The sequence below is a fragment of the Hyaena hyaena genome, unplaced genomic scaffold (genome assembly GCF_003009895.1).
Source record: "Hyaena hyaena isolate Hyena2069 unplaced genomic scaffold, ASM300989v1 scaffold_266, whole genome shotgun sequence".
Classification (NCBI taxonomy): Eukaryota; Metazoa; Chordata; class Mammalia; order Carnivora; family Hyaenidae; genus Hyaena; species Hyaena hyaena.
In genome coordinates, this window is record NW_024080900.1 from 156654 (window position 1) to 181108 (window position 24455).

Genomic DNA, 24455 nt, shown 5'->3' on the forward strand with positions numbered 1-24455 from the left:
GGTTTAAGTCATTCGGTCTGTGGTGTTAGGTTAGGACGGCCTTAGCAAATTAAATCAGGACCCACATCCTGCACACCTCAGTCTTCTGGTTTTGTCCCCTGGCAATGAGCCCCCACAGCATCCATCTTTACCAGGGAAATGGTGGCTCACGTGTAGCAGGAAAACCAGGTCAAGTAAGAAACAAAGGTCCTAGCACAGAAGAGCTACGTCGCAGGTAACTCCTTCCCTACCCCTGCGAGGCTGGTGCTCAGTCATCTGGTGAATTATCAAAACATGGAAGAGAGGGGCGCCTGGGTGGCTCCATCAGTTGAGCATCTGACTTCGGCCCAAGTCATAATCTCACAGTTTCGGAGTTCAAGCCCCGCATCGGGCTCACGGCGGCCAGTGCAGAACCCACTTCTGATCTGCTGTCCCCTCTCTCTGCACCCCTCCCCTGCTTACATTCTCGCTCTCAAAAATAAAACATTAGAAATGATTATTACACACACACACACACACACACACACACACAAGAAGAGAGACTATAAGTCTTCTAGGGGGCCTACGGGGCAGTTAATGGCATGTGGGAAGCTGTAAGGAGACAGATTTCTAATACAAGGAAGTATGATTACCTAATGGCTATTGTGGTTCAAAAAGGGAATCAACTCTGGAGAGAGAGAGAAGCAGAAGGTGGAAAACCCAAGCGGCCCCTGGCTGAGAAGGGCGGGCTCTAACCTGCATCCATCTCTACTCAAAGCAGTAATGGCTCCACAACCCTGTCCTGGACTGTGAGCCGGGACCACCCTCCCCTCTCCCTCAGATTCCACACCTTGGTCTATGCCACCCACTCTCCCTTCTGATCGCACTTCCCCCCTCAGCTTTGAGACACATCGCTCTCTTCACTTCTTGCTGGCTCCTGAGATTTTTTACTTCTTGAAGACTTCATGCTATCTTGTGGCAGGCCCTGACTTGTACCTGTCCCCTTGGACCATCCACCAGCCCTCTCCCCCGCAACCGTACATAGAAAAACCTCCACCCTCAGACCCCGAGTCCAGCTCCATTTTAAGTTATCTTAGGTAAGTCATTTAACTACTCAGAATCAGAGAGTCCCATCTGCCTTACCGACAACAGCAAACACTTAAAAACAAAACAAAAACACAAAAACTGTGTCCAACAATAGAAGGCATTAAATATTACAGTACGGAACCACCAGAGAATGTTATGCATGCAATAGTAACATTACAGAAGAATATTTAGTAACATGGGGCAATGTGCATCAAATATTAAGAGAAAGGCATTTATTATGAGCACATTTTTGGTAGAAGAGCATACCAACACAGAAAAAGACCTTCTGTAATCAAAGCTAAGAGTAAGGATTCTTTTAAGTTTATTTCTGGGGGAGAGCAAGGAAGGGAGGGGCAGAGAGAGAGAGAATCCCAAGCACGTTCCACACTGTCAGCATAGGGCCTGACTCAGGACTCGAACCCATGAACCATGAGATCATGACCTGAGCTGAGATCAAGAGTTGGATGCGCAGCCAACTGAGCCACCCAGGTGTCCCAAGAGTAAGGATTTATTCTTTCTCCATACTTCCAACCTTGTCAACAGTGAACACATAATAGTTTTTAACTAGGAATAAAGTTACTCAGAAAGTCTCTACCACACTCAGGTCACCTTTTTCTTTCTCAAAGAGGACAAGGTTGCAACCAGTTGCCATAGCAACCTAATGAAAGGACACGGTGAGTCCATTACATTATCCTACTTATAGTAGGTCTTGCCAGGTTTTGAACTTGAAAGAAACAGAACCAGCTAAGAAAACTGGGCTAATGGAGGCTCACTGAGGAGACTCCCAAAGGGTCTATTCTTGGACCCTCGTCATGCCCACATCGAATGGTTTCCACTGCCTCTCTGGCCCCTCAGTCCATCTAGGAAGAAAGAGCACCACGTGCCACCCACAGGTCATTGTCTAGCTCCGTGAGGCTTGGCTCCACACCGGGCGTTAGTGAAAAGCCTGCCAGCAGAGAGTCGTGTTCCCATTCAGCGGGTTTTGTCCCCTGGTAATGAGCTCCCTTGGCTCCCTTTCCTCATGCTGGAAAGGGGCAGCCACGGATTGGTGCCAGCCAGAGAGAAGCCCCTTGTGAATGGCCCTTCGAGGAACCCAGGAGCTTGGCAGTGGCCCAGCCACAGGAGTCCAGAGCAAATACTCATTCCAGTGGACAGGCTCAGTTGACTCAAGATGGAAAGTTCTCATCTCCCCCGTGTGAAGAGGTCCTGGGCATGGCCACATACAGGCGCATGGCACCCACCAGCACCGTGCAACCTAGAGGCAGGCCTGGTCACCGGTGGCCTGTGACTGAGACTACATGGTCATCATTCCCTTCCCCCGTTGACACCCACAGGAAAGGCTCAGCCGTGAAGAAGTCTGTGTTTTACAAATGGAAGTCTTTATAATCCTTTCCATCTCCAATCACATTATTAGGCATATGACCAGATGGCTGGTCGTGGGCCTCGCTCTCTTAACCAGCTTTGCAGGAGCTGGAAACAGGAGACAGATGTGCTATTCCACCCCAAAGCATGTGCATGCATACCCACAGTTCCAGAGTCCTCAGGCTCCCCTCCTCTCTCCAGGCAGCATACAAGGTATGCTACCTATTCAGTAGGTTCCTCCAAATACCTCCTGAAGCTTTAAGTGGCTTCAGGAACTAGCTCCCCATTAGAGAAGATAAATTCTAAAATATCCTCATGGTCACGAACACCTCCTTATGTCCCATACAATTTGTGAATGAACCAGTTATACTCTGCCTATGCTGTGGTCTTCCTAAACTGTTCCTGGAACAATCCAAAGCTTGCATGGGATAATAAGGCCATCCACTAAGGCCAGTCTCTGCAGAAGGCTTACTCTCTCCTCCTCCCTGGAAACACAGACCCATAAAACCAGTTCAGAGGCACGCAGAGAGCCCATCTCAATGGCTATGTGCAGTCATGTTTTGGAGTTTGCCAGATGGACCAGCGCCACCAAGATGTCCATGCACCAAATGGGCACTGCCAACTCCAGCTGTCACAGAAGAAAGAAAATGGTGCCCAAGTAGAAATTTGCCCGAAACAGTCTTCCTAACGAAGATTTGTGGTAAATCTCACAGACGTGGCCTCAAAACTGGAGGCGGCCCTTTGCCTCGAATGGTCAGCCCCACTGACCATGCCCTCACCTCCTCCCCAACAAAATGGAAGCCCCCTTCATCCTAATGCACATATAAACTAGGCCCCACTCAGTGCAGGGAAAGACCACAGCCTAACTCTGCAGGGAGACTTGCAGAAAAAGGTTCTAGGCCTCTAGAAGGAAGGACGCTGGAGTAATTTTTCTGCTTGATTCTATCATCAGAGACAAGAACTACATTTTTCATTCCGCCATTTCCTTTTCTGAGTTCTGATTTATCTACTTACTATTAACTGCTACTGGAAAACATCTCTCCCAGGGGCTCAGGATTCCATCAGTCAACTCCTAGACCAATGGTCTGGCTGGACCTCAGGAGCTTGGCTACATGCTGTGGCCCATGTCCTGGTCTGCGAGACTGACTTGCGGTGGCTGTCGCTCAAGGTTTAGAATTAACAAAATGTAAATGATGTCCTCAGTACCCACCCTAACCACAGGGGGAGAGGGTCTGGCCATCATGGGCCTGGGAAGTCTCCTCTCCCATGTCGTGTTCCACAACGAAGTCATCACCAGGCCCCAGGTGCTCCAGCCCTAGATGGAGAGGCACACACTTTCCATCTACCTTTCTTACCCTGAGCTTCTTCACAGAGAACTGCGAACATCTGCATATGCAACACCGGTTTTCAACAAAAGCTTTTACACCACAGTTGGGATGGAAAGTCACAGAGGAAACTTGGCATGGAGCTGTATAATGGAACCCTCCTATCTCATAAGCCTTGGACAGTGGACGAAGCTGCACGGGTAGAAAGCTTTATGTCAAGTTCTGTTCAAGTTCTATTTTAACCTCAACCTTTACGTGATCATTAACTTCATACTTCAAAGCACAGGGCTTCAGGATGCAAAAAGCTTCCACAGGTAGAAGTCATTCTGCCAAAGCTTAGCACTCAGTGAGTGGAGACAGGTCTTAAAAATCCACACTAATTAGTCAACAAGGGGCAGCGATGCTCGTCAGGCCCTCATGCTGCAAGTGACCTTGCCACAGTGCCTAAAAGCAGTGACTGAGGACCCCGTTTATTTCAAGAACAACTCACACGTAGAGAGGTTTCTTAACCCTGTAACATGTGAAGGGCTTCCACCTTCCCAGTACAGAGTGACAGAAGCTATGATGGTGTGAAATTTAAGATTCACACATACCTTATTTCTTCCTAAATACCCAGGTCCTGTGCACACCCCTAATGCAGAGAGTTACCAGAAGTCACCGACTCTGAATGATAGCAAATGCCGGGGAGGTGCAATCATCGCTCCCTTTGAACTTCAACAGGACAATGACCAGAAGATCATGTTGATTATTAGAAACTGGGGTTCCAAGGTGTAGACCCCACGGAGACCTGGATGGCTAATGCCAGATGGCTCAAAGTCCTCATACACATGGCAGATTAATACATGCTACACCCCTCCTGACCACGTCTTCCCACTTCTAGCTTCTTAATGCTCTAGAAAAGCAGGACCTCAAAATTTGCTGCACACAGAAATCATTTGGGGAGTCCATGACCCCACCCCGTGGCACCACAGACCAACCACACCAGATTTTCTGGGGCTGCAACTCAAGCATCCCCATTTCTCAACCCCTGCAGATGTGCAGCCACCTTTCAGAACCACATAAAGCTCAGGGGCCCACCTTGCCTTCCTCTGCCAAGGCGTCCCTGCTACTAACAAAGCATGGACCACAGGAAAGTGGGCCCGGCACCCGAGATGCTCCTACCTATGTAGAGCGAGGAGTCCTTCCTCCGCACGTGGTCGTCGATGTAGGAGACACCCAGGGGCTGCACGGGGGTAGCACCGATGCCCAGGAGCACCTGGGCCCCAATGAGCAGCAAGTACATCATGTTGGTGGCCGTCCGGCTGCGGCAGATGAGGTCCGGGTCGGGGCCCTGGTCGCCGCCAGAGCCGTTGGCGGCGCAGACGTCGCGGCCCTCGGCGCCCCAGCGGATCTCACCCGCCTCGTACTTGTACTGGTGGGTCAGGAACTCGGGCAACGCAGACAGCAGCGCACCCAAGGCCATGACGATGCCGCCGCAGCCGATGAGACGCGGCCTGTGCCCGCGCGCCCCGAAGTAGCTCACGAAGAGAATGAGAGCCAGGTTCCCGATCTCGAAGCTGCTGGCGATCACGCCCACGTCGGCGCTCTGCAGGTTGAACCTCCGCTCCAGGGTGGTCAGGACGCTCACCTGCGGGGTGCAAAATGAAATCTCAAGACCAGTGCTCATGACGCCACCCAAGCAGAAGCCCCCTCTGGCCTCACAGCGCACCCGCCTGGCCTGCCCTTGACGCTGGGCAGTTTCAACGGGATGCAAAAGTGACTTAAGCCACTTCAACCCGAAGAGTCCTAAAACCGTTTACTTAGTATGATAGCTCCAAGTCAACGGTTGAAAGAATTAATTTACCCAATCACAAAGGAAGTTCTTTCTTGGCACCTGCTCCCATCCTGAAAGGCTCTGCCTGTATTTGGGAAACACAACTTTCCTTTCCCCGCACCCACCACCATGTAGTCTGGCTCACGGTCGTAAAAGCCTTGAAGTCCATTTTCACACACTCCCAACTATACCCGATTTAGGGCTCAGAAGACAGGGGCTTTTTCACGAAGTTAGCAAAGCATATCGGAAGAAAATAAAATGAAACAAAAACCTAGTTGGCAAAATGGATATGCTAGATTAGCTCACTGGGATAATCATTAGCTTTGTCTCCTTCTGGAAATTTCCAACATACGTTTCCCTAAAGGCCATCAGGTAAACACATCCCTGACTCTTCTATGCAGCCCCTCGGAGGCCCCTTGGATGGAAAATTTTAAACGCTTTCCCCACCTCTGTATTCTTGTCTGAGCTTCATTTGTTTAACAAATACTTAGTAACCTCTCCTGGTGGCTTGGCAATGCCTTAGGCAAAAGAGGTGGGGGGAATATGAGACAGAGAGAGAGAGAAGGAAGAGAGGATACCTGGCCTCAAGATGCCACCTAGCAGAAAAGTAGACATGCACAACTAAACACAAAGTGACTAGATATTACATTCAGGCTGCAACCATCAAATGACTGGGGGGGAGGGGCAAGAGCAGATGCATTATTTTAGGGCTTGTGAGTTAGAGAGAAAATGCAAATGGCCTCTACACAGGGTATTATCAACAAGAGTCCCTGTCGTTGGAGGTCTCATAGCCCTAGCTGGGCAGGAAAGAACACTCGGGCAGAAAAGAGCCATAGATGCCACCCTAAGGAAATGAGACAATCCCGTGCAGAGTGGTAAAAAAAAAAAAAAAAAAAAAAAAAAAGCGGAGCACAGAGAAGGGAACACCTGGTTTGAAACCCAGCTTATTCCCTTAATTAGCTCTATGATTTCCATCAAGTTGCTTAACCTGTCCAAGCCTTGATTTCTGTAAAACTGAAATAGTATCAACCTAGCAGGATGTACACACAAAGATCGGAAATAACGAAAGGTCTCTTAGCACAGAGCAGTCTCTCCCCGCGGAGCAGGCGAGCATAGGGAGGGAAGGCAAAGCAGAGAGAACCAGGACTCTAGGTTCAGAATGGGTGGGTCCGTCCCGACTGTGACCTTGGGCAGTTTACCTGAATCTTTCACTTTGTCTATAAAATGGGGAGGAGTGCTACCCCTTAGGGCCGGTGCCAGGAATAAACACCCTCCAGGTGTCCACGCCGGGAAGGGTAATCCATAACCACGGTCTTTTATCTGTGGACATTGGGGAACATTGAAGGTTTTTACAGAAGAGACGCCAGGCGTGGTGAATGGATGGTAGAAAAGTAAAGAAGGGAATGTCAGCAAACTCATAATGAGAGAAGGAAAGGCCGGAGTCCGTACAGTGGCAAGGGAAATGAGAAGGAGAACTTAACTCGTAAGGGCAGAATTCTCTCTTCAGAGATGCTAGGCTGTGCGCTAAGAAATGTGGGGAGTCATGTGGATCTAGCCCTCCTCCAAACATATAAATATGTACACCGTTGTCAATATCCACACAGCCACAGCCCCCGAGCATGCGCACACACAGCTATACCTAGAAGGATGAGCGTGCCTCTATCCGCCTTATGAAAAAGAACAGAAGAGCCAACTGATTCCTCCCTCCCTCCTTTTCAACCCCACACGTTGAAACAGCCTTCTTTAACCCAGTGGTTCTCAATGCTGCCTTTAGACTGGAAGCCCTTGGGAAAGGATTTCAGATGCTTGGTCCCTCCCCAGATTTCTGACTCAGATGGTCTCAGGGATTTTATTACGGTCCCCAGATGGCTCCGTCCAGGGTGAGCAGCACGGCACTAATGCAATGGCACCCACGACCGTGGTCTTTCCTCCAGCACGGGCCCTGGGGGCGAGCCCTCCAGAGCCGTGTCCTAAAGCTTATCCCGTGACAAGACAGCTGTGCACCCACTCTGCTGCCCACATTCCAGTTCGGATTCCTGTTTCCACCACACTTTGTGGCCACATCAAAGCCAGCTCGCAACTCCGTCAGCCCTAGTTACTGCGGCTAGATTATTTTCCAAACACCAAGTGTTTGCACGTGGCAAGAGAAGAAATGTATTAGCAAGTCTGGTCTCCTTAAACGGGCTTTCAAATCCTGCCAAAGAAGTTCTTCCTGGAAGGTCTGGGGTAGGAAAAACAAAGGCTTCGTTTATTTACTCCTTTGGTTTGTAACACAAACACACATGATAGAGTACGAGCTCTAGCCTTGCTTACGATAGGCCATGCCGCGTGGGAGTGCAAAAGATGACTGCCGATCTGCCTTGGGGAGGGGATGGGGGGCTGGGAGGCTTCACCCAGGCCTTCGTGCTGAGTCTTGACAGACAACCAGAAATGGAGAAGGAGCACGTGCAGGCAGGGGCCTGTGGGTACACTACGGTCCTCTCGAGCAGCCTGGTGGCTCTGGAGCCTGGTGACCTCCACCACGGGACGAAAGGACAGCAGAAGCAGGGCGGTGGGCAGGTGGGAAGGCTGGAGCAGAAGCCGTTTGTCATCCCTGCCATGAGGCTTCATGACACACACATTGGGTGGCAGATCTCAAACGTGACAACAGCTCTGTTCCGCCAGGTGCGCCCCGTCATAAAGCATCACACACAGGTGCGGACATTTCTGATGACAGATAAGGGTGCTGGGGAGAGAGGCAGCTGTGGGCAAAACAAAAACAAATCAGCTCTTTCAGAGAGAGCGGACTTCTGCACCTGGAGCTTCTGTCCTGCTTCGAACCTGCTCTTTGCAGAGCCACCCACAGGGGTGAAGGGAAGAAGCACGGTCTTTGCCTCCTTGACCTATGGTCCCTCACCAGCCTCAAGGACCCCCCTGGATCGAGCGTTTGGCCACGCAAACATTCTGAAAAGGTGCTTCGTGGATCAATTAGATCAGTGGCGAATGTTTTCACTCACTTAAAACACGATTTTGAGAAGATGGACTAATTAAGTATGCATGAGGCCATAAAACCCACTTGTGGTTTTTATGTGGCAGTGAACAATCCGGCAACGAGAAAGATGCGTGCTAAAGGGAACGTCTTTACTTAATGGGCAACAGGGCTGAAGGAAAACGTTTTGGTAATTAGAGACGAAGGAGCCGTAATTTCAGCAGCGAGTCCTTACCCTGTGCCAAGTGGATATGAAGTTATTATTAAAATACAATATTTATCAGGTCTCTACTACCGCAGTTTAAAAAAACGTAAAAAAAAGCTTGCATTTCAGAATCTCAGGGAGCACGTGTACGACATACAGCTTCCCAAACCCTAAGAGGAGACCCAGGAGCTCGAGATGTTCTAAGACTCTGGGGGGTCTTGGACGGCCAGCTGGGGAAGAAAACCACTGACATTTCAGGGGTCCACCCACATCCTCACCATCAGTCCTGAGCTGAGCTTCTCAACCTCAGGGGCAGAAAGGTCCCCTGGCGGGTATCACTGGCAGATTCCAACCTCAGAGCTTCTGATGCAACAGGTCTGGGGTGGGGCTGGTAGGAATTTCTAGCTCTCTGGCTCCCAGGTGGTGGTGATGATGCTCCGGGGACCACGCTTTGAGAACCACTGTTCTGTCCTCAACAAACCTACCCCTGCTCAAGGCTGAAGAGTTTCTTATTTAAATTAAATACAAATCGCAAGCGCTCTCATTTTCAGTTCCTAGAGACATGCTCGCGTGGGAAAACTGGAGGTGCGTTTCTGGGAGGCTCACCTCTTTAGGGTACCTGAGGCACACTCAGGCCAACTGCAGCGAGGGGGGCCCAGCCCAAAAGGGAGAACTTCAGTCCATGCTGTTGTAAATCCCCTCAGACGGGAGGTACCGGGGGCCACGGCCACGTACGGATGAGCCCTTCCTCACCTTCAAAAAGTGCCGAGGTTGTCAGGAACTCACTGAGAGGCTCTTAACAGCAGCAGCTGATGGTCATGATTGCTCCCAGGAACCTTCCAGAGGTCTGTGGGTTTTCTTACTCTGGCTTGGGCATGGGGCCTGGACTGGAATCACCTGGGAGAGCTTTTGAAAACCAGTGCCAGCCCCACCCCCACCTCCCCGGACTCTCATACAATTTGTGAGAGTCGGGGCCTGGCATGCATATTTTCAAAGCTCCCAGGTGATTCTCAGACACAGTCAGGCAGGGGTCTGTGTGTGCGCAGACACGCTGTATGGACGCAGCAGAGACACTGTGCCTGCATGGGTCTTTACAATCTGCAACACGGTCATCCTGGTGTGGCATGGGCACAGGGAAGCCTCGAGGTCATGTCTGCCTTGGACGGCACCTGGCCAATCCTGCTGAGCCTCTCCACCCATCAGTGCCATGAGGGTAACGATGCTTGCTTGAGCAAGCGTTATAAGATCCCATATCAGAGCAGCTGGTGCACAGTAGGTGCACATAAAGCGCTGCCTTCATTGCTGGTGTGCACGCTTGGCTCCGTGGCAGGTGTAAGAAACAGAATTATGATTGAGAGACGATCCCTATTCTGTGGGATTTTATAATCTGGGGAGAGCAGAAAGCAGCCACCCCAAAGAAGAACACAGCCCACCATACAGGGGGACAGAGTGGCAGAGGGTTCGAGAGAGTAAGAGCAGGTATTTGGTTGCACGAGAAGGAAAATACATGTAGGATTCTGGGATGCAATAAGGATGAACGGGGGGTAGTGAGGGGGGGAGGTCACAACATTCCAAGAGCAGAGATTGGGGAGTGGGGGTTCAGTCCAGACCACCCTGGGGTAAGGTAGTGGGGGAGACCTTTTGGCCTCAGAGCAGCATGAGGAATAATCAGAAATAATACAGCCTTGAAGTCCAGGTTGAGGGTCTGCCCTTGACTTGGAGGTCAATGGGGAGCCAAGGGAGGTTCCTGAGCAGAAGCAACAGTATCCAGGCAGTGAGGCATACCACGGAATGAGGAGAAACTGCTGAGGCAGCTATCGCAGCAGTGCAGGTGGGTAATGAGGCTTCAGCAGGGTCGTGGTGGCAGAATGTCAGAGGGCACCCGTGGGACAGATGCAGAAGGAAAACAGGGCAGAGCGGGCAGCTGAGGGGGCCTGGAGCAAGGCAGCCTGGAGCAGCTTGGGGGGAGTCTCCTGTGGCCCCATCCAGAGCTATGTGAGGGCTGGAAGGAGCCCGTTGAGTGTGGAGAACCCACATCTCAAAGCACTTCTGTCCGAGGGGCTCAGGATGTGACAGAGCCCAGCAGGCTGCCCCAGGGAACGTGGAGGAAGCTTCACCCTTGAACTCTGGTGCCCAGCAGCCAGGCCCATGTCAGGGAGCAGAGGCGGCAACAATCCAGGACATGTCACACTCACGCTGAACTGCAGTCACATAAAGGACGTGTGGCCACTGTGCAGAGAATCCCGAACGGGGATCAGCACACTTTTTTTTTCTTTTTAATGTTTATTTAATTCGGGGGGCGGGGGAGGGAGACAGAAGATCTGAAGCAGGCTCTGTGCTGAGTGAGACCAGAGAGCTGGACGCGGGGCTCAAACTCATGAACCATGAGATCATGACCTGGGCTAAAGTCGGATGCTCAACCAACTGAACCACCCAGGTGCCCAGCACACATTTTCTGTAAAGGACCCAAAGTAAATATCTTAGGCTCCTGGGCCACACAGTCCCTGTAGCAAATACTCACTCTGCCATCTTGGCACAAAAGCAGCATCCATATGCACTATGTAAACAATGGATGCGGCTATGTTCCAATAAAACTTTATTAACAAAAACAAGCAGTGGGCTGAGTTTGGCCATAGGCCACAGATTTCCCCCAACTCCTTGCTCTACCGTTCTCCATCAATCCAGTTTGGGAAATCACATTATTCCTGTGTCTGGCAGTAAAAACGCTGGCCATTTATAACAAGTTTGTGGAGCACTCCTGTTGCTGGCACAGAAAAGTCAATGGAGGCAAGTCTTAAATGCAAGCTTTTTAATTCTGTGAAAGTAATTTGCAAGGCAGCTTCAATTTCTTGTCTGATGTGCCAAGGGCATGTCTTCTTGCAGTAAGGACGGGGGTGGTGCGGAAGGGGCTTAACCACTTAAGCCCAGATGACACTGTCCTGTGCTGAGGCTGCAGCAGGAATTGCATCAGGTGAATGAGGCACCCTGGGTGGGTTTGTTTTACATCTGAGCGGCAGCTGCTTGGAGCACGTAATTTAGGGCACAAGGGAAATGCTACACAGAAGGCACTCACTTGCGAATTCCAGGACAGGAGGTTTGCAAAACCGGGGACCAGAAGACAACACCTCCCATAATTGCCCCGGTGGCAAACAGACCGGTCAGCCAGCCAAGAGAGACATTAAGTCAATATTGTTTTCTTTCTGGTGGATGAATTAGCCAGTATTATGACCACATAATAAATGGCTGTCATCTTCCAACCATTTTTCGCAAAAAGCAGAGTAAGAATTACGCAGAGAATCTCTGATTTAGACATAACTCTGGCCTTCGGCCCACAACAAAGCTATCAGTATGCGTGAGGGGGCAGGAGGAAAACACAACAGATTTAGGGAGCCAATGTTAGCCGTGGAACCACAGGCAAAGCATTTAATTTAACACACCTGCGACTCCTTTGTTCCCCATCTGTAACGTGGAGAAGGCAATCCTGTCCTCACAGCGTGCCACAAGGTTCAAATGTAGGGGAAGTGTTTTGTCAGATGCCTGGTGTTGCGAATATGCAACATGGCTTTCCCCTTCCTGGCAGCAGCATCCTGGGAGCCCAGATTCTCTCTCTATGTGGAGCAACAATGTTTCCTCTGATCACCCCAAGTGAGAGTTGCCACCTGGCTTTCCTTAGGCCTCCCTGGTCTCTGCTCTAAGCCTCTGTCTCTGCCATTCTCTGCACCCTTCTCTAGTCATTATATGCATATTTCCCAGACTATTTTTCCCTCTACATCCCATTACTTAGTTCCTCTCCTCTCACTCCCCTGCTAACTCTCTTCCCTAAATAGCCCTAAAGTACAACGAAAACACACTTTTTATTGCTCCTTATATTTAGCTCAATCTTATGTTCAATTAATTCTATGAGAATGGACAACATTTTATGATTCTCTTCTAAAACAGCATCTCGAAATTTAATGGCTTCCTGCTTCTAAATCTCATCATCGATTCTTCTCTATAGCTCCGTGGTCCATCATGGAAAAAACAAAGATTCTCCATCCCAGCTGGGTAATAGAATGTTCTTCCACTCTGTTACTGAGTTTTAAAGTCATTACCATAAATGTTCACATCAGGCTATTATTAATAATTTGTGTTTAGCACCTTTCATACAAGAACTTCAGTCATCCTTTCAATTCACCATGTATGTGATGTCAGGTCTCTTCTATTAGAGAAACTTCAAGAACAGTAAGAGTTTAATGATTTCCTCAGCATTCAACAGAAATGTTTACAGGACCAGATACACTCTTTTTTTTTTTTTAATATGTACTTATTTTTGAGAGGGTGGGGGCAGCACGAGTGGAGAGGGGCAGAGAGAGAGGGAGACACAGAATCTGGAGCAGGCTCCAGGCTCTGAGATGTCAGCACAGAGCCCAACACAGGGCTTGAACCCACAAAACTGCGAGATCATGACCTGAGCCAAAGTCGGACACTTAACCCATTGAGCCACCCAGGCGCCCCAGGACCAGACACAGCCTTAAGAAAGAAATTTATAATACACTAACAACTCAGGCATACAAACACTCCCCCAGGCAGAATTATTTTCACTGAATTAAACTTCCCTATGTGCTTGAGGGTGCAGGCTTACTGTCCGCAGAGTAGAAAAACCCAGCCATGAATATCAGTGCCATCCCGGGGCCTCAACCAGCGGCTGCTGATGCCCTCAACCAGCTCGCAAAATCATGGAGATGGAGGTATGAAAATAGACATTGATCATGAAGGGTGAAGAAGTTTCGAAGCACAGTCGGTACCCAAAGAAATAGTATAGTTGGTACCCAGTACCTCGGAATGGATGTGGATTCAGGGCAGGCTCCTGAACAGGGGTGATATTCATGATAGTCATCCTAACCAGTTATTAATGACTTATGCCAGTTATAGTATCGAGGGTTTTAAGTCTAATGACACATTCATTCTACACTATGATTTCATGACGTAGGTAATACTGCATCACAGTTTTACAGATAAGGAACTGGATGCAGGAGAAAATGACTGTCCCGCTGATGGCCACACAGCTAGTGAGCAGAGGGAGTAGCCAGAACTGAAATCCAATTACTGGCCTCACGCCTGAGTGACGGAGGACTCAGCTCCGTGCCTCAGTGTGGTTCTCCCCACCCATGTGCTGAAAGCAGACGGGTCAGAGGCAGCCCCAAGCATCTGACAACCAAACGTGCTGAAAAAAGAAAAAGAACAGTTAAAGTTTTGTAAAAATCTTGATTATTGTTAAAAGTTATAAGGGGAGGAAAAGAGTTCTGAAGCCATATATAATTTTGAAATTCCAGGTTGAACAAAGACACACAGGTTTCTTTACTAAAAGACTAATGAGAGATTTCCAAATGGTAACATTCACTGTTATTCATCCATCAAAAAATATGTTTTTTAATGTTTTTTAAAAATATTTTAAATTGTTTTTTTTATTTTTGAGAGAGAGACAAAGTGCAAGCGAGGAAGGAGCAGAGAGAGAGAGACACAGAATCCAAAGCAAGCTCCAGGCTCTGAGCTGTCAGCACAGAGCTGGACGCAGGCTCAAACCTACAAACCATGAGATCATAACCTGAGCCAAAGTCAGATGCTTAACCGACTGAGCCACCCAGGCACCTCTTTAATGTTTATTTTTGAGGGGAGGGAAGGGCAGAGAGAGAGAAAGAGGGGAACAGAGGATCCCAGGTGGGCTCCGAACTGACAGCAGAGAGCCCAATGTGGGGCTCGAACTCACGAACCGTGAGATCATGTCCCAAGCTAAAGTTGTATGCTTAACTGAGTGAGTCACCCTGGCACCCCAAAATATATCCTCCTATATCCTGGGTATACTCTGCTATATCCAAAAATATGTACATACTTTCAGAAATACTGAGTTAAAGCTGATATGAGAAATGTTTTTAATTAAGTACTAGAAAGAGGTCTGTTTCTCCTAGGAACTAATTGTATGGCTTCTCCCTTCCTCACTATCTTCAACTAAAGGCTATTAAACAGTATATGGTAATAGCTGTATTTCCCTTTTTGCTTTGCTTACCAGGAATCTCAGACAGAAGCCTGCAGCCATGCTAGAGCAATGGAGCAGGAAGCCACGTGGCACATAGCATTTCATCTCCTCCCTGGTCTTCAAATTCTACAGGAATATACTATGTACAAATTGCTTCTACCAGAACAGGACACAAAACCATTACATAAAAATTCCTCAAAAAAAAAAAAAATTCCTCAAGAGCAACCCACCAGACAGGTATTTAAATTCTAATACCTAAGTCCTGATTCCCAAGATAATCTGCTTCCACTTAATTATATCCTCTCAAAGAAATGAACCCCACAAAGAAGCTGATAAGAAAATAATACGTTTGCCAAAGCCTGTGCATCCAGGTGTGAGATAAACACAGTTCAGAACAAACAATGCCTGTTCCCTGTGCATCGCTAAAAAGCTTCTGGAATAAGAAAGCCAAAACTTTGGTGTCAGAGCAGTTGAAGGAAATAGTCACACACGGTACGAGTTCATCTTCCTTAGCCCGCTCACACCAGCTCCCTGCTCTGATTCTGCTGTCCATCCTTCTGAGGCATCTCAGGCATAAAACACCCTCAGCTTCACCTAAGACACGCAGTGATTGATCATAGAACAATGGATGTTACTCCTAAAGTGGATGTTGAGGATGATCTAGCCCATTCTTCACACTTTACTGGGAGGGACCAGAAGCCCAGAGGAATGAAGTAATTTGCCCAGGATCATATACCTGTCCATCACAGAGACACTTCCTGATGCCCAGCTCAGCTCTGGGCCTCCCACATTAAAGTAAAAGCAACCCTAACACTACTTGGTCTCACTTGACCATAAGTAAAACAGTCTACTACTTGCTGGATGTATGGTACCTTGTCCAAGGTGCTAAATATGCGATACCAGTAAACACCAAACTAAGTACCAAAAGTACCAAAGCTGTTAATTGAATAGAGTCATGGAGAGTTATCATTGGGGTGGGATGGAACAACACTGCCTCTCTGGGCAGAAGCCAGAGGGAGGATCCTGTTCAGAGGAAGGATAAGGGAGGGAATGCAGCCATAAGATGCCCAGTTTACCTCCACCCAGGGAAGGAGCCTCCCTCCCTCGCTCCCGCCCACTCAGGTGGGTCCTTCGGCCCACGCACCCTTCTTGTCCCCTGAATACCTTTCTTCACCTCTCCACCCTCTTTTCAACGGCTTCTTCTCTACCGTGTCCACAAATATGCCCAATTCTCATCCACAGGAAACAACAACTTAAAATTTTTTTTAATGTTTTATTTATTCCTGAGAGAGAGAGAGAGAGAGAGATAGCATGAGCGGGGGGGGGGGGGGGCAGAGAGAAAGGGAGACACAGAATCGGAAACAGGCTCTAGGTTCTGAGCTGGCAGGCAGCACAGAGACTGATGCGGGGCTCGAACCCACGAATGAGATCATGACCTGAGCTGAAGTCGGACGCTTAACCGACTGAGCCACCTAGGTGCCCCAGGAAACAACAACTTAAGACCCCCTTTCTTTATTGATTCATCTATCAGTGGACACTTAGGTGGCTTCTTGATCATGGCTCTTGTAAATAACACTGTGATAAACACAGGCTTGCATAGACCTCTTCAAATTACTGTTTTCCCTTTGGGGAGGTAAATGCCCAGTGGTGAAATTACGGGCTCATCTGGTAATTCTATTTTTAATTTGCTGAACCTCCATCCTGTTTTCTGCAGCAGCTATATCGATTTACATTCTTGTCACCACCATTCCTCTTGTCTTCCATCAAGATGCAAAAAGAGGGGCACCTGGGTGGCTCAGTAGGTTAAGGGTCTGACTTCGGCTCAAGTCATGATCTCGTGGTTTGTGGGTTCGAGCCCTGCGTCTGGCTCTGTGCTGACAACTCGGGGCCTGGAGCCTGCTTTGGATTCTGTGTCTCCCTCTCTCTCTCTGCTCTGCCCCCACACACATTCTGTATCTCTTTCTCTCTCTCAAAAATAAATAAACATTAAAAAAAAAAAAAAGAGGCATAAAGGAAGTCCACATTTGCAGGGTAGAATTACCTGTTTTCTATGGTTAAGTTCACCCAAGTTTGAGCTTCCCTACTGTGCTATGGCCATGGGACACTGCCCTTGATGAAGGTCCCCACTGAGCTCCTACTTCCTAAATGTGATCACTATTTTCCCTGCCCTTCTCACACAGAGTTTCTCTGATTTCTGACACAGGACAGGAGCAACTTGCTGTCCTTCAACACCCATCTGCACCTGCTCCCCGCCTCCTCTCTTCTCTTGTTCTCTATGGCCAGAATTCTGCAAGGTCACATCCAACTGAGTCACTGTACAACCTCCTGGGGGGATCCACACACTCCATCATCTGTCTCCCGCATGTTGATGGCACCCCAGCTCTCCCTGCAGCCATACGGCACCTCCATGCCCCAGACCCCTCTGGAGGATGACCATAGCACCCAGCCTCCAAGGGTCCCTGCACAGAATTCTGCTCTCCACCCCTTCCAACACCCCCAGCCCGGGCTCATCAAGCCCAGCCCTTCTGATCCCTCCCTCCATGAACGTCAGTTATTTCCCTGACATCTGCAGGCCCCAGAAACCTGACAGTCAACCCCAACATCTGGCCGCATCCCGCCGCCTGCTTCCCCCCTACAACAATCCCTAGCAGCACCTTCCTGCACAGGCCTTGATCTGTCTCATCCTCCAGCTTTCACATTTTCAAAGGGGCCAAAATACCACGCAGCTCACTCCACTCACTTCAGAGATCCCTGCTTGGCCAGCAATCTACCTCCTCTGCAAATCCCCCCCCCAACCTCCACCTTCTCCCTTGCAACCATAGTACATGATAGAGACTTCCCTGCAGTCGTGATTTTGGTACACCTGGTGTCCCTCATGAAGGCTGCACATACCCTGGGAACAAGGACCATCTAATGTTTGCAGCCCACAGAGCAGAGCACATGGTGGCTAAGGCAGGTCACCACACACAGCAACGTGAGACGTACACTTTCCTGCACAAAGGTGTCCCGTGGAGGTAGTGAGTGAGCATGGAATCCAGCCGGTACTCTGGTCCCCCAGGTGTGTGCGCTGGAGGAAGGAGCACTGATTCCCCGTTGGCCCAATGGCTCCGTACGGGTGAGCAGGAGCCTGGGTTGATGAGCACACGTGGAACACTCCCTGCCCTCCCAGATCTCCCGGGTGGCCCTTTGCTCTGCGCAAGTACCTATGTAAGCATCTCAGCCAAGCTGCTCTATCCATTCCTGGAGGTGCCTGATGCAAAGGAACCTTGGAAATGGTGGCAATTGTGCTAATTAAGTTCTTGGAAACAAACACAAGTGGGCAGACCCGGGCTCAAACTCAATATGGTATGTGAGCAGCACCAGGCATTTCAGGCAGCTCCTGGGGCTGAGAGGAAAAACACAGGAGCCCAAGACAAAGACTGACCAACATTTGGCCTCAGCGAGACACAGAGCCATCTGGTGCTTGGGTTCCCTGCAGTCTTTCGTCCTCACGCCTGCAGTTACTCTGAGAGGTGCCCTCGTTTCCTCTGAATGTCAGGCAGCACTCAGTAAAGATGATCCGAGGGTCAGATGCACGGACTAAATGCAAAGTACCAGGCCAAGGATATGGGGGCTAAGACGGTAAATGAGATTAGTAAAGATGAGGAGAGCCTGGGTGGCTCAGTCGGTTAAGCATCTTGACTCTTGGTTTCAGCTCAAATCATGATCTCATGGTTTGTGAGTTCAAGTCCCACACCAGGCTCCACACTGATGGTGCAGAGCCTGCTTAGGATTCCCTCTCTCCCCCTCTCTCTCTGCACCTCCCCGGCTGTCTGACGCGTACACATGTAGGCTTGGTCTCTCTCTCAAAATAAATGAACTTAAGGAAAAAAAAAAGAATTTAAAAAAAAGATTAGTAAAGATGATCTGAGGGTCAGATGAGCTGACTATGTGGAAAGTACCAGGCCAAACAATATCGGAGCTAAGATAGTAAGTAAGATAGAGTCCCTCCCTCAGAGAACTAATAATAAGAACTACCATTTTATAGCATCCACAGTGTGCTCCTATCCCTCTGTATATATGACAACAGCCCCGTTAATTTTTTTTAAGATTTTTTTAAGTCATCTCTATACCCAGCATGGGGCTCAAACTCACAACCCTAAGATCAAGAGTCACATGCTCTCCCGACTGAGCCAGTCAGGCACCCCAGGTAGGTACTATTATTATCCCCATTGTACAGATGCCGTCACAGAGTCCCAGAAGTAACTTGGCCAAGGTCTCATAGGTAGTAAATGGCAGGGCCAGGGGTCAAGCCCAGACAATCTGGTGTCAGAGTCAATCCTATTTAACTGCCACATGATGTTTGCTCTCTAGATGATGGGATGGCAGGATGAGCAATGTGACAAATTCTCTCAAGAACAATGATAAGGGGCCTCTGGGTGGCTCAGCTGGTTAAGCGTCCAGCATCAGCTCAGGTCATGATCTCTCAGGTCATGAGTTCAAGCCCCTGAGAGCTCAGAGCCTGGAGCCTGCTTCAGATTCTGTCTCCCTCTCTCTGCCCCTCCCTCCCTCCCTCAAAAATAAATAAACATTAAAAATTTTTTTTTAAAAAGAACAATGATAAACCTCGACAAAACTATAAAACAAAACAAAACACACCATTTCAAGACTCTGGAGATGAACGGGAACACACAACAAACTGAGGAACATTTGTCACGAAAACTTCTGAACTTCTGGTGAAAATGGGGACTCTGGGCTCCTTCCCTCCCGAGCCCCTCCCATGGAGGCTGGCACAGACCTTCCATCACGTGGGTGGGCCATGCGAACCCGCAGCCTCGCGGTTGGAAGGAGTCCACTTGATCTGAAGTGGAACATGAACCCCCCCCCCGCCCCCCGCAGGGGCATTGTCAGTGAAAAATAGCAATCCCGATGGCAAATGAAATGGCAGACATCAGCTACTCTGAGGTTGAGGTGCTAGTTGGGGCAAGTAACAGACTAGCGAACTAGAGAAACTCAACAGCAAGATCAGCCACGAGAGTCTTTGATAAGCTCTCCATGGTTGACTGAGAGGACTTGGAGAAGCAGAGGAGAAACGAGAGAGGGTTCAGTGTTCTACTCCTTCCTGGCTGACTGTGAGCCGGTGTGCGTAGACAAAGGAGACGCAAAAGGGCCCAGAAGAAAGTAAGAGCTGGGGAAACTTAAAAACTGCGTTAATTCTGAATGAAATCTTTGTGCCTGAGGCATTTGAAAATGAACTCTGACCACTGACTATGCAGACACAGAGGCAACCCCTAGGAAGCCAGACTTTAAAATAAAAACAAGGGGGCGATGGGGTGGCTCAGTTGGTTGGGCTTCCAACTTCGGCTCAGGTCATGATCTCATGGTTCGTGGGTTCAAGCCCTGCGTTGGGCTCTGTGCTGACAGCCTGGAGTCTGGAGCTGCTTCGGATTCTGTCTCTCTCTCTGCCCCTCCCCCACTCATGCTCTGTTTCTCCCTGCCTCTCAAAAATGAATAAAAACATTAAAAAAAAAAGATTTTAAAATAAAAACAAGAATTTACAACATGCAAAGAAAAAAAGGAGCTAAAAATTAAAAACAAAGTATGCTGATGGCCACACACCAAAGGACAGGCAGAGATCATAGCCTTAGTTCAGGCGAATAATTAACAGACTAACCTCGGGAGGAATGGGTGGCATTGGGGGAGGGACAGAAATCCAAATCCAGTGTTGCTACTGTACATTATCTAAAATGTCCAGTTTTCAACAAAAAGTTCAGAATCATGCAAAAACAAAGAGGAAAGCATAGCCTTTCCTTACTCAGGAGGAAAAGAGCAATCAATAAAAGTCCTCTGGGGGTGCTTGACTCGCTTAGTCAGAGGAGCGTGCAACCCTTGATCTCAGGGTTCTGAGTTCAAGCCCCACATTGGGCATAGAAGTTACTTAATTAAAAAAATTAAATAAAATAAAAGTCATCTGAAAATGGGCCCCCAATGTTGGACCTAGCTGACAAACACTCAAAGCATCTATTAAAATATACTCGCAACATTAAATAAGCCCATGTTTAAATAAATAAATAGCAGTATTATATTAATAATCTAACAAATAGATTATCTGAATAAAGATAGACCCCTCTCTCTCTCTCTCTCTCTCTCTCACACACACACACACACACACACACACCAAATGGAAATTCTAGAGTTAAAAGTACAGCAATTGAAATGAAAAATTCACTGGAGGGGCTCAATATCGGATTTGAGATGTCAGATGAAAGAAATCAGTGAACTTGAAGATAAATTAATAACTACTATTGTCAATCTGAAGAACCAAGAAGAAAAACGAACAGAATCTTTATAGATTCAAGAATCTCAACAAACCCCAAGTACGATAAAAGCAAAGAGCTCCATACCCAGAAACATTATAGTCTGTTCACATATATGCTGAAAGGGAGAGACCAACAGAAAATCTCCAAAGCAGCAAAAATGGAAACAAAAACAAAACATACAAGAGATCCTCAATAAAACTAACAGCTTACTTTTCATCAGAAAAAAACATAGGTGGTAAGCAGTGGAATGGTGTTCCTAGAGAACTCAAAGAAAAAAACTGTCAAATAAGAATTCCATATCCAGGGGCGCCTGGGTGGCTTAGTCGGTTAAGCGTCCGACTTTCGCTTAGGTCATGATCTCGTGGTTCATGGGTTCCAGCCCCGCATCGGGCTCTGTGCTGACTGCCAGCTCAGAGCCTGGGGCCTGTTTCAGAGTCTGTGACTCCCTTTCTCTCTGACCCTCCCCTGCTCACGCTGTCTCTCTCTCCTAGAAATAAATAAAACATTAAAAAAAAAAAAGAATTCCATATCCAGCAAAACTATCATTTGGAAATGAAGGCAAAATCAAGATTTCCTAGGTAAACAAGGACTGGGATGGTTCATGGCTAGCAGATCTTCATTTTATGTAATACTAAAGGAATCCTTCAAGTGGACAGAAAACAATACCGTGCATTAACTCAAATATACACACAAATATACACAAAGAATTAAAGAGTTCTAGAAAAGTTCAATATGAAGGTAAGTATAAAAGGCTGTATAAATATATTTTTCCTATTAACTTCTTTATTTTTTTTTAATTTGTTTTATTTGAGAGAGAGAGACAGAGAGAGAGAGAGAGAGAACACGCAGGGGAGGGGCAGAGAGACAGGGAAACACAGACTCTGAAGCAGGCTCCAGGCTCTGAGCTGTCAGCACAGAGCCCGAGGTGGGGCTCAAACCCACCAACCATAAGATCAGGATCCGGGCTGAAGTTGGATGCTTAACTGAGCCACCTAGATGCCCCATCTTAACTTCTTTAAAAGGCAGAGGATTGCATAAAACAACAACACTGTGTTGTTAAGATTCATAACACATATAGATGTTATATATATGATAATAGCACAAATGAGGGAAAGTAATGGATCTGTACTGGAGCAAAAGTTTCATATTTTATAGGAATTAAGTTAGTACTGATCTGAAATAGACTGTGATAGCTTTAGATGCACACTATAGAAGCAATCACCAAGAAAATAATTCAAAACTTGGGGGGAGAAGGAATTAAAATGAAACTCAAGAAAATATCTATTTCACACAAGGCAATAAAGAAGGAACAGGTTAATAAAAACGACAGGAGACAAATTGTGAAATGGCAGATTTCAACCCAACTTAGACCAACTTTAAGAGCCCCAAAACACATGAAGCAAAAATTGACAAAATGAAAGGAGAAATAAACAATTCAGTGATAATTGGAGACATTAATATCCCTCTCCGTAACTGATAAAACAACTAGTCAGATAATCAGCAAGGTTAAAGATAATCTCAGCATCACCTTCTTCCCATCTTACAGCTGAGCAATGAAATGACAAGGACTCAATTTTAAGAAGAGGCAAGTAATTTAAATAGACAATTTCACCAAAGACGACATGTAAATGTCCAATAAACACTTCAAAAGATGCTTAGCATCAATTCTTCTTTAGGGAAATTCAAAGGTGCCACTACACACCCACTAGAATGGGTATTATAACTAAACAGAGAAATACCAAGCACTCACATGCATGTGGACAAACTGGAAGACTTCTGTGTTGCTAGTAGGAATGTAAAAGATAAAATGGTCACAGATACTTTTGGAAAACAGGTGGGCTTTTCTTAAAAAGTTATATATGAATTTACATGCCCCAAGAATTCCACCCCCAATCAACCCAAGAGGATTGAAAGCATATGTCTATACAAAGACCATGATAGCAGTATTCATAATAGCCCTAAACCAGAAACAACCCACATTGTCCATTAATGGGCAGATAAATAAAACCTGGTATAGCCTTAAAGCAAACACTAATCCAATCCAGTTAATATAGGATCTACTAAATCCCAATACCAAAGTAGTCTTAGCAATAAAATGGAGCAAACCACCAATACATGCTACAGCCTAGATTAACTTCAGGGGCGCCTGGGTGCCTCAGTCAGGTAAGCATCCAACTCTTGATTTCGGTTCAGGCATGATCTCATGGTTCGTGAGTTTGAGCCCCACATCAGGCTCTGTACTGACATCAAAGAACGGAGCCTGCTTGGGATTCTCTGTCTCTCTGTCGATCTCTCTCTCTCGCTGCCCCTCACCCCACTTGTGCTTTTTATCTCTCTCAAAAATAAACTTAAAAAAATAAATTAACCACAAAAAGATCACGCTAATTGAAAGAAGCTAGAGATAAAAGGCTGTATATTGTATTATTCCCTGTATACGAAATGTCCAGGAAGGGAGGGAGGAAAGGAGAGAAGGAGAAACAGAGAGAGAAAGAGAGAGAGAGACGGGTGTTTCAAGCTGGGATGGGGTGGAGTTTGACTGCAAATAGGCATGAGCAAACTTTTTGGAGTGATGGAAACGTTTTAAAACTCGACTATGGTGTTGATTACATGATTTTATAACTTAACTAAAAAGTCATTTAATTGTATACTTGGAATGGATGACTTTTATGGTGTATTAAGTTATGCCTCATGAACATGGGGGGAGAAAAGAAAACAATAAGTACAAATAGCCAAAAAGTTAAGGTAGACTGTGTAAGTGAAGTAACGTCACAAGGAAGTTTCATGAAAGGCTTTCCACGGGAGGAATCACGGACGTGAGGTCTTGTAGAACAAGCAGAAAGTGGACAGGTTAAGAGGAAAAAAAGGAAATCCAAGTGGAGAGAATCTAAGAAGCAAATGACTGTAGGTGGGAAAGGCCGAGGCGTGTTTGGTGATCCATGTACCATCTGGTGTGCCGAAGCACAGTGGTAGGGGGAGGTGGGGGAGGGTGAGGAGAGGGAGATTCATGAGATGGTCTCCCTTTCTGGCACTCGGTCAGCTTCCAATCTAAACCATTTTCTCTCCTTGTTCTAGAACAGTGGTTATGGACTTCGTGTCAGTCTGGCTATTTAGGAATCACCCAAGTGATATTCAGAGCTCCAGAAGATTCCAGGGTACATTTGAGATGGGGTCCAAGATTGCCCTCCTGAAATCTCTCTGGAAGGCTCCAATGCTATTTAAAACTCATGGGTGGCTTGCCCCAAAGAGCTCTTCAGCTTAAAACACACCAGCGTTTCTTCCAGAACTACCCCAGGTGACATCTTTACCCCACATAGAGAGCAAAGGGTTTCCTTTCAGGCATTATTTTTTGTGACTAGGGCAGGAAGAAGCATTTATAGTAAAATCCTATAGTAGGGTTTTTTTTTTTTTTTTAACAATCACATTCAA

At 47.4% G+C, this 24455-nt stretch overlaps 1 protein-coding gene across 1 annotated transcript in view; it reads right to left on the reverse strand.

Annotated features, from left to right (window-relative positions):
- Positions 1 to 2210: 2210 nt before the first annotated feature.
- The window catches only part of LOC120240904 (solute carrier organic anion transporter family member 3A1-like), a 65894-nt gene continuing 43649 nt past the window's right edge, over positions 2211 to 24455 (reverse strand). The window contains exons 2-3 of the mRNA XM_039245777.1: positions 4893 to 5358; positions 2211 to 2299 (exon numbers count right to left, since the gene is read on the reverse strand). Of these exons, the coding sequence (XP_039101708.1) occupies positions 2211 to 2299; positions 4893 to 5358 (555 nt within the window). The remainder of the gene's footprint in view (positions 2300 to 4892; positions 5359 to 24455) is intronic.